Below are 11,058 nucleotides of genomic sequence, written 5' to 3'. Positions count from 1 at the left end.
ATATATATATATATATATATATATATATATATATATATATATATATAATTTGTGCAGGTGTGTATGTGTGTTACGCGCGACGTCTCTCGTCGTGTGGGCGGCTAAATACAGGAGAGCAACGTTCACACGCTCGACACGGAACGCGGAAGCGGCGAAATAGATTTTCGTTATCGCCACGTTCTCTCCCCGGTTCGCATACGACAGAATAATATCTCTCGGAGGCAGATCGACTGGCGAGCTCCTCCATGGAAACTCGATATCGAGATACCACCCTCTCCCGTCCCGTTGATATTTTAAATCGCGCCAAGGGAGGCCAGAGGAGCGAGCGGGGGAGGTACTCCGGGGCGATCATCGGCCGGCAGGAAGTTCGCGGACGATGACGAATGATGTTTCCGTGATTTCGTTAACGAGGAGCTGTTCGCGTTTGGATCCCGTCTCGAGAGCTGCCTCGATGCGCGGCGCGCAGCCATAATGCGGCTTCTTCCACGGGAAAGGGCGACGTTGAATGGCGCCGTTTTTCCCCGCGAACGGGCGAACCGATGGAAAGTAACCTCCGCGACGGTGACCCGGTCGCCCCGCGGGGCTTTAACGACTACGTTAATGTAACGAAGGCGGGAGACCTCTACCCGTCGCGAAGGGCTCTTATCGCGTTTACCGCGACGACGGCAGTTTGCCGTCTCTGCCCCTCCGCCGCGCTCCATCCGTTTTAAACTGGATTCCCCTGTGTAAGGGGAATCTCCCTTGCGGTTAGAGATGCGCGTTACATCAATGCAACGATTCGGGGCGACAGAAAGTGATACTAAGGGGAAAAACTTTCTTAAATAGGAATAAAAGCTCGAGACTTTTCTTCAGAAGTTGGAGAATTCTGCAAATAGAAATTCTTACGATGTAAATGGCGACGACGATTGCCATACGACAGTACTAAAAATGTTATTTATAATTTATGCAGAGAGAGAGTAATATCTATTTATTTGTCGAACTGTTTATTTCAGTAATTCTATGGATACTCTTTTATCTCCTGCTTTGTATAATATGTTATCACAAAAAGAGCGACCAAACTCTTAAAAGCTTTTAGTTCCATTTTGTGGCATTCGAAATCTTAAGTAATTTTTTGATAAAATTGTAGCTGTTGATGGGTAGATTAAAGATATATGAATATTAAAGTGATGCGCCATTTGAGAGAAAATAGTCCAGAAAGATATGTGCTTTGTTAAAATAAATAATAGGTAAGGAAACGTATACAAGAAATGTGTAAGAAATATCGTAAGAAATGGAATAAAAGTCTTAAAACATAAAACACTTAAAAAAGCTCCCTTAACATTCCTGTTCCGATTCTAGATAGAGAACCCACGTTTGGGATAAAAACGGGATTCTCAATTAGAGTCGTAGTCGGATAATCTGTTTTGGGACAAAGTTGAGAATTCTGACTAGAATCTAATGTGTTTGAAAAAATACTATAAATTTACTACTTTATTATGAATTGAATTCACATAAAAAAGTTAATTATAATGACGACAGAATTAATTATATAAAAAAATTCTGAGGTTCTTGTGAATCTACCGTGTCAAATTATTTTGTACATTAATTCACACAATGCTTTTGCTTTCTGTTTGCGCACATTTCCTTCTTTCTCTCCCTAATATATATTATTTTTCCTTTTTTCTCCTGTCCCCTTTACATCCTCATGCTTCATTGATAGTCTAATTTCGCACAGGGGTGTCGTGTCGTCAGTTCTTCCTTTAAACGCGATCACGACTCGACTTCCAAATGATCCCAGACACGAGAGCTGATAGCGCGCGATGCCATATCTTCGCGCCAAGGAGTCGGTTTCGCGCATGTAAGTGCGGCGCGTGTCGCGCGGAATGCATGTTTCGTCTATCAAAAGAATTCCACCGCGTTCGCCTCCACGTAAACGTGAATGTGTGTTGGCGCGTTCTTGGCCCGGCTCCCGGAAGAACCAACGGCCGGAACTGGATATCAACGACGCGCGCGCCGCCGCCGCTGCCGCTCGGGGGTGCGCGCAGCCCCTTGAACCTCTTCGCCGGGGATTTATACCGCGGCAGCGCGTCGTCACGCGAACCAGCGCGAGCCCTGAACCGCGCTCTCGCATTTCGACCACGCGATACGACGTATCCCAGTGCCCGCTCGCTCCATCAGACGACGACGACGACGACGAAGACGGTGCTCGGGCAGTCGCTCGAGCGATACAAACGCGAGAAAAAACGGCCGAGATAGCAAGCGTGTCCGGGTGGGCGAAGGATGGGGGTGGGCGGCGGCGGTGTCTCCCATAAATCACCGAAACGAGAGTGCTACCGGAGGCATGGGGTTTTCGAATCGTAACAAAGTGGAAGATAGCCAGGCTCGAAGGGCCGGGGAGAATATGGCCACCATTTTTCCTCGGCTTCGGCTGCTGAAAGCACACGTAACGACGTAGGACAGTTTATGTCCGCGTGATTCTGGCCTGCTCCCCCCTCGTCGTCGTCGTCGTCTGCGATCCCTTATCCACCTCCGCCTCCTTCGCCTCCACCTTCACGCGCGTCGAAGATTCCGGCTTGTCACGCTCGAAACCCTCGCGCGACCGCTCTTCCCTCTCTCTCTTATCCCCGGCTGTCCTTTTCGCGCCCTTCGCCCCTATATCTCGCTCTGCCTTCTCTTCTTCGCCTCTCACGTCGAACTGCCACCTCCCTTCGCCTCCTCTGGAATCTTTTCGTGCCAACTCTAAAGCGATACGAATGGCCAGCACAGTGCCACGTACACGAAAACGAAAAACTTTTCCGTCCCGCCCGTCCGTCCGTTCGTGCATCTGGCTGTCCTTTCGTCCGCTTTCCCGTCCGGGAAACCTTATCGATTGTGTCTCTTTGTGCGTGGACGACGCGCTTCCTCGCGTCCAGTCCGACTTCCTTCGTTCTTTTAAACCTCTATCCGTCGTTCGCCTCGCCATTGTCTGCCGCTCGCGCGTCGTTATTTACGTCGAAGTAGCCGCGCGTTGAAACTTCACGCACTGATCGTGAAAACCGCGCGAAAAGTTCTGGACGCCGGAAAAATGCGGCCGGACACTGACAGTAGATGGATGAATAGATGGATGGATGGATGGATGGATGGATGGATGGATGGATGGATGGATGGATCCTCCGACGCGAGGGACTTCGTGAAACGACACGGAAAGCAACGCGGATTCGTGAAGGGTTCTGAGTAGTTTGTGTACTGAGAGAAAAAATGATAGATCTAACTAAAATTATAGTTATTCTTGACACTAACTATAATTTTTGGTTGCTCTAATACGAAAATACTGACAGTAATATGCATATAAGATTATCATTACTATCATCACAGCAGAATCCAATAAAAAAAAGTATGTTTCTCAACTATAATTTATAGTAATTGTTTCTTTATATGATCATAGTTACAGACATCAAACATTGTTTTCTCAGTGTAGGCATAAATTAAAGGAGTTTCTTTGAAGTATTTTTGCAAAAAGATTACGAGACATATATTTTTGAACTTTTCAATATGGATTTATCATGCTTTGAAAAAGTTGTATGATTTTTTTCATCAATGAATCTCGCATATTAGTTGAGTTATATAATGAAAAAAGAAAGTTTAATGTTCGTAACTATAATCACACAGAGAAATAACTACTATAAGTCATGGTCGAGAAAATTATTTTTTTATTAAATTCTATTATATAATATTAGTGATGTGTGTGTGTGTGTGATAAGCTTATATGCATGTTTCTATTACAAGAAAGATAGTTGAATAAAAAAAAATTTTTAATATACAGGGTGTCCCGCGTAAGACGGACTAAAAGAAAAATATAAGTAGAACACATAAAAGTGAACAAAAATTGTATGGGTCATTTTTCAAACAACCACGTAAAATTTCGAGATATTAATTGAAATAGTTGGACAAATTAGAACGCGCGATGCGATAGGCGGGACATACGGCTCGCAGCGGTCGGCGAAGAAAATGGAAAAATGCACACGTACACGGACGCACACACGGAGCTACTCATTTCAGTATGTCAAACGGCCCACCTCTCTGGCCTATAAGATAGGCCCGCGAGCAATCATCCATTTTTTTCGCCGGCCGCGGCGAGCTGTATGTCCCACCTGCCGTGTCGCCGCGCTCTGATATGCTCAACTATTTTAATTAATATCTCGAAATTGTACGTGGTTGTTTGAAAAATGGCCTATATAATTTTTGTTCACTTTAATGTGTTCTACTTATATTTTTCTTTTGGTCCGTCTTACGTGGGACACCCTGTATAATAATATATATACTGTGAAGTATATAGTATAATATAATAAAAGTATAATTTTAGCTGGATTTAGTGTTCTCCCAGTGCAGTGAGCGTGTCGAAGACGAAGCGTCGGCGATTAGAGTGTCTCTCGGTGCGCGTGTCGCACACAACGAAAGTGTCGTACACTCCCGCGTTACGAAGAAAGAACGAAGCCCAACGCCGAGCTGGCTGCTAATTGGCTCGTTAAAATGTACTTAGACGAATTATATGTTTCCGCGTTTATTTACCGCGCGCGTGTACGCCGCCGGTTCATCGCCGATGTGGAAATGGCTAACTACGGCCCCCTGAAACGTCGCGAGCGAGCACGTCGCGCGGCAGCTAGCCAGCCTCTCCAATAAAACGTACGATGCAATTTCGTTGCGTCGAAGAGGAGCCGGAGTGGTGCGTCGCGCGTCTCGAGACGCGCTACTTTAACGCTGCTCGTATAACATTATCACGCGCCGCGTGCGCTCAAGGCACCAAGGTGATATCTCACCCACGCCCTTCTGCCCGACCTCCCTCCACGTGGGGTATGAATCTATCTTTCATCTGTAATTATAATCGCGATGCGCCTGGTGTTATCGCGGATCCGCGTCGTGTGTCGCGATAAGCGTCGGGGATACCGAGGCGAACGCCCTCCCTCAACCCCGGGAGAGAAACTAGATTCGGGAACAACTAGGCGCGAGCATCCCGGGAATTCCGCCGCGGCTGTCTCCACGTCACCCCCTCTTGCTGTTCCCGCGACCGCCAGGGAATGTCCGCGACACCGAGGAGATCTTATCGCGGCGGGAGCTTCCAAAGTGATTACGCGGCAGAACCGCCAATTATACAATCGCGATTTATAACCGCCACTGATAAGGCGGAATGTTTGTCCTCGGTCGTTCTCGCGACATTAAAGTCCCCCGTGAACGAAGGGGGTCGACTTGGGGAGAATTTTTCCCGGAAACCTCCTCTTCCACGCGACGTATCAAAGAGAAATTGCGAGAAATTGCAGGAACCGATGTTGGAGAGAAACGTACAGCCAAAAAATATTATTTCATCCGCGGTGCAATTCTCTTATATATGGCCTCGAGGGAATTCTCGTCAAACCGACAGGGAAATATTCCAAGTACAATATCATTCCTTTCTATTAGAGGAGAGGTATTCTTTCGGCAAAAGTTTTCGCTTAGAGTATGAGATTACAGGAAATATCATCTTGCAACTAGAATTCTTTTTTCGAAGTGTTTCCCTGATGATTTCAGGAGAATTCTTTTGAGGCCATATCAGAACACAGGAGGATTCCGCTGAGGATGAGACTACATCTCCTCGAGTGTACAATGAAGAAGTACTCGCAGATTTCGATCAAACTATGAGTGTTTGCCGTCCTACGCGATCGGAATTGATTTACCGTGACAAAATCGAAGATAACACACTAATTTTTCTCTTTGCACTTGCCCAGAGCTTACTTGTGATTTAGTAGATATTTGGAGCGTCGAACAATTGCTTAGTGCCTCACTAATCCTCAGCAAACGCATCTACGTTCCAGCTATTTACTCTCGCGTTTGATTCGAGAAGCTGCAAAATCAGCAACGGTAATAGAAATGTTTGACATAATAGTCTGCTCCTTAGACGGTTTCGCGCGCCGCGGAATGAACGAACGAACGGGCGTGTTTTCCGGATGACGGGGCAAATTTCGGCCAGGTAGCCTTGTAGACAATATGGCGGTCGAATCACGCGGCCCTGAAAAATTAACCGGGGTGTCGTCGTACCCCTTTTGCGAGAGCGGGCTGGCGGGCGAGCGCGCGCAGCGCCTTGCTCTAATACAGATTTATTGCCACCTAAGAGCCGGAGCCAGGCGTTCTAATACAGGTATTATGCTGACGCAGGCAGGAGGAATTTACACGAAATTGGAGGTAATTTGTAGGGGTCGAGCGCGCCCCCTTCTACACCCGCCGTCGTGGTCGCCGACCCCCGGTCGAGCCCACCCTTCTCTCTCGCCCACCCATGCTTTCGGCCCCACATCCTGTATCCACCATTAACATTGTGTGCCGGACTTGTGCGCGGCCGTGTGTATCCCGAAACTCTCCGGTAACGACTTGCTCGAAGGACGTAACTCTCTCTCTCTCTCTCTCTCTCTCTCTCTCTCACTCTCACTCTCCCGTGTCGCCCTCCCTTCGACCGCTCTGCCGGCGGCAAGGGTTATCTACCGCGAAATATGCGGCCGCGTAGGCCGCTTTTTGATTTACGGAGTAGATCGTTAATTAAAACGTCACGGCTGATCGGCTGTGTGAGCGGGTGCGCTCTCTCACTCTCGCGCGTTCGGCGGTTTAATTAAAATTTTTTAATTGCCAAGCGCGGCCTACGATAGACCGGAGTGATCCCTCGCCACGATGGTCTTCGGAAAAAATGTCTTCCTTTTTTCCCCTGTCTATCTCTTTGTCTCTCTTTCTCTTTATCCATCCAGTTGTTCTCTTTCTTCCTATCTATCTCCTTTTGCCCTTTCCGATCACATCGACATCGTTTTTGACGGTGACGACCCAACGAGAGTATCGAAACACGAAACTGGTTATTATTGGAGATCGCGTCACGGTTTTCGGTGGATCACAAAGAGGACTTACCGCGCAAATTGTCGCGTATCGTTGACGAGATCGATTCACCGAACTCGCGTGCACGACATTCTCGCAGGTCGCGGCCTATAATACAGGGGTACCGAATACGGGATGATTATCAATGACGAGAGCGCAAAGATACTCACGCCAAGTGGGAAAGAGCGACCTTCATTTGAAAAAGAGCAATAAAAAATAATTAAGGAAAAGAATGGTTAAGTATGGTTAACGAAAAGTATGGTTAAGGAGAAGGATGGTTAAAGAAAAAGATGGTTAAGGTTCGGTTTGGTTAAGGAAAAGAATGGTTAAGGGTGAAATATTGCAGTTTTCCAGTATTTATTCATTACTGTTGCCTAGTAACTAGCCGGTATTTTTCTGTCTAGTTTCTGAAGAGGTATTGTCTAATAATAAACTGTTCTAGTAAAACCTGCTAAGTTCAAATAAAGCCTGGCTAGTAAGCAGTTCTCGCTGGAAATGTTTCTACTTAGGCCGCGGATGACGATTCCATCTTGGCTTCGTCGACACAGATCGATCTTTGTCTCTTCGACTTGGATATGCCTCTTACGCGTATTGTATCGTGTGCTGATTTTATTTCTGCGTCGCGAATCTCTGTGTGGCAACGCGCCTTGTGTTGCACGCCACTCATAATTACTCCGTTGCTTTCAAGCGTGTCATTTATCATGTGCCCCCTCTTTCTCTTTCTTGAAAAAAAGAGCAAGACGCAGAAATACGAGAGGAGAAATTTTATGATTATAATAATCACCGTTGATAAATATGATATGTGCGCGATTCGCGACGAGTTCGCCACTGCGAATATCCCGTCGCCACGCCGGCAGAAGCCGAGTAGAAATGCAAAATCTACTCATAAGTGTCGAATTGGGCCTTCAAGAGGAACTGCTATCTTTACGTTTAATCTCGACGACGATACTTCGACACTCGCGTCTGATCTTCACTTTTAATTTCAAAAAGCGAGATATTGGTTATATGTAACTCAATTGCAAATCAATCATGCGCAATAAGCAAATATTGATCTAATAAAGATCGATGAGTAAGCACAATAAATTTATTATTTCCTACTGACGTTGGAAATTTCGATAGGATTGGAAAACTGTTGGGGTGAAAGAGAGGAGGCGAAAAAGGAAAAGAAATTCAGGAGCAAAGAGGAGCGGAATTTCTGGGACAAAAAACGGTAAATAGGAGATTTATTGTTTGATTGCGCTTGCTCATTGCGCACAATTTATTTCCAGTTAAATTACGTAACCGATACCGCGCGCGCGCGCTGGCGCGAAATTAAAAATGAAGATGAAACGCAGGCGGAGTGCGTGTCGGGAGATATTGTTGTGCTGAAATTAAAAAATAAAGATTGAATGCAGCCGCGGAACGTCGAAATAATTGAATATTAAATAATACCGGGGTACATCAAAAACAGAGGAACAATAGCCGGAGTACGGTGTTTTATCTCGAAACCCACTATTGTTCCTTCAATTTCGGCGAATTCGCACGGGTGCGTCCCCGTGGCACGCGCAACCAAAACTTATTCCAGCCGCGAACTGCCCCCGCGGGCCGCACAATGCGCGCGTTTCTCCCCCGCGAATATTAATTCGCCACTCGCGCCGTTTGCGTACAGGGGCAAACGGACGGATCCCTAACGTGTCTCCCTCCTCCGTGTGCGATCGCGATGAATTCGCGTGCCACCCGATAAGAGGGAGCTTTATACGAGAGCGTGCCTCCGCGCGCGCGTGTTATTTAAAATTTTAATACACCTTTAAGGCGCGAGAACGCGCGCCGCGCTGGCTGGCGATTTTAATCTCGGCGTTGTAATAAGAAATAAAGCGAGGCCACGTAGAACGCGCGGCGGCGGAGGACCGAGGAGGGGGGGAGAGGTGGGGGAGGGTCCACCCCGCGCTAATACCATCCGCGCGAGACATTCCTCCGTGTCACGCGATTTACATTGCGAGGCCGGGGAATTTCGATACCGCGGTGTGACGCGAATCGCAATTACCTAATTTCATTCTAACGGGCTCCGAGACGCGCGCCGCGTGATGTGATGTGATGTGATGTTACGTGACGCGACGTGACGTTCACTTGGGAGTCGACGTAAAGTGTCATTTTATAATTAACGAAAAGAGCAACGCGAGCGTATGTTAAATCGTGTCGCGGCGGCCACGACGGCGTGTCCTACATATTTCCCGGAGAGGTCTGTCCTGGAACTCCAAATTCAATGAAAATGCTGCCAGTCGCTCTTTCAACGTACGCACGCGCGCGCGCGCGTGCGTGTGTGTGTGTGTGTAGTAATAACAACGGTAACGCGTCACGATGAAAAAATACGCGAAATATACGAGAAACTCGATGTCGCGTTTGGGCAGATTGATAAAGGTTTTAAAAACGTATCGCGTAATTGATTCGGTTTTTTTAGACCTCGAAATTGTGAATTTTCGACTGGTGGGGTGGAGGCGTTCAAGCGAGCTCGCGCTGAGACCTCGCGTTCTCGTAGGCGACGAGAAAGTGGCGTTAGACGACGACAACGACGACGACGTCCGGGTCGGGGACGCTCGCTCAAGTCGGAAATTCGTTTCCCGGAGATATACCGAGATGGCTGAGCCTCTGTCGCCGCCGCCGCGCTCGACGATATAACAGTCTGACGATACGATTGTTCTCCTACCTGGCATGCTTCGGTCCGAGGCTGGGATCGTACATAGAACTCGCCGTGATGTCCTCATCGGGGATTTCTCCGGTCTCCATGCCCAACGCCGCGGTGCATTGTCCTGGAAACAATTCGCGCGATGGCGTTAGGCAAAATTCAATATCAATCTTCATTTCGTTAACGTGCTCGCGGAACGTCGGCACGAAGATTCCCGGGGATGGTGATAGAGAGATAGGTAGAGGAAGACAGAGAGATAGAGATATGGTGAGAGGAAGGAAGAGAGAGACAATCGGCGACAATAACGGGAGATTATTCTGAGGCGAAGACGTCACGACTTTACCCGAGCGGATCGACGAGCGCTAATTAATTCGCCGTGGTCGCATTTTCGCGTACTTCCGCCTTCGATCGCGAATTCTCGCGAATCCGTCTCGCGATTTCGTTAACGACGCGCTGATGTCACTTGAAGAAAAAGAAAATAAATCCCCTTAAAAAATCCAAAATGCTCTAAGAAGTGTGAAGATAATTTTGAGTCAACCTAGACAACACAAACCTTTCAAGGAACGTCTTAAGGACGCCTTGGAGACGTTCTGAGAACATAAGACGATGTCCTCAGGACATCCATAAGACGTCCCTTGAAGGTATGTGTATATCAAATAAGGCGAGCAGAATATCTTGAATACATAAAAAAATTCACGCGCACATGATTATTAATGAAGACCAGCAAAAGAGAAGTTGCATTTTCCATTGTTAAATAACTTGTAATCTACTGTAGGATTTGGATCCTACAGGTCTCAGAGATTTTCTGTGCAAAATTGAGTGATTTTTTATTCTTTTTTGTAAGGTTAAAAATAAAAGTTTTGTCTCGTATCTCTAGATGTTTTGGGGATTTACAAAAAAGTGGCATTACCCAATTTCCAGGTCACGCGGGTAAAAATCAGGGTAATAACACTAATCTAAGAACCATATAAAAACACTTGTGTGAACTTGGCACACCATATATAAAAATGTGACATTTTTTTTAGAGTTCTGATACTCTCTTGAAAAGTTCTAGAGCTCTATGCAACAATTTTAAATAGTTCCGGTCATTAAATACAAAAAAATAGACTTTCAAAAAAAGGTGCGCTAAGTTCACGCAGCGCACCTAATCAGTAAAATTAACTATTTCTTTAGAGCTCCGGTTTGTTTTACAATAGTGTTCTAGAGTTCTATATCATATATAACAATAGTTCTAAAGAAATAGTTGATTTTACTGATTAGGTGTGCTGCGAGAACTTAGCGCACCTTTCTTTAAAAGTCTATTTTTTTGTATTTAATGACCGGAACCATATAAAATTGTTGCATAGAGCTCTAGCACTTTTCAAGAGAGTATCAGAACTCTAAAAAAATTGTCACATTTTTCAATAAGGTGTGCCAAGTCTGTGTGAACTTGGCACACCATATTCAAAAATGTGACATTTTTTTTAGAGTTCTGATACTCTCTTGAAAAGTTCTAGAGCTCTATGCAACAATTTTAAATAGTTCCGGTCATTAAATACAAAAAAATAGACTTT

At 46.1% G+C, this 11,058-nt stretch overlaps 2 protein-coding genes across 7 annotated transcripts in view; one reads left to right on the top strand and one right to left on the bottom strand.

Annotated features, from left to right (window-relative positions):
* Positions 1-11,058, bottom strand: part of LOC116842225 (discoidin domain-containing receptor 2) — a 380,754-nt gene that overhangs the window by 176,244 nt on the left and 193,452 nt on the right. For all 6 annotated transcript variants that reach the window (XR_004377695.1, XM_032811123.1, XM_032811124.1 and 3 more), the window contains one exon: positions 9,527-9,629. Coding sequence is in view for 5 of the 6 variants with exons in the window: in XM_032811123.1 (XP_032667014.1) it covers positions 9,527-9,629 (103 nt within the window). In the remaining variant the exon portion in view is untranslated. The remainder of the gene's footprint in view (positions 1-9,526; positions 9,630-11,058) is intronic.
* Positions 1-11,058, top strand: part of LOC116842229 — a 425,064-nt gene that overhangs the window by 333,841 nt on the left and 80,165 nt on the right. The window lies entirely within an intron of this gene.

The sequence above is a fragment of the Odontomachus brunneus genome, unplaced genomic scaffold (genome assembly GCF_010583005.1).
Source record: "Odontomachus brunneus isolate Ranch 3 - 2012 unplaced genomic scaffold, Obru_v1 Obru_scaffold_023, whole genome shotgun sequence".
NCBI classification, from domain to species: domain Eukaryota; kingdom Metazoa; phylum Arthropoda; class Insecta; order Hymenoptera; family Formicidae; genus Odontomachus; species Odontomachus brunneus.
Note: the sequence above shows the minus strand (reverse complement) of the source record. Positions and strands in the feature narration are given on the sequence as shown.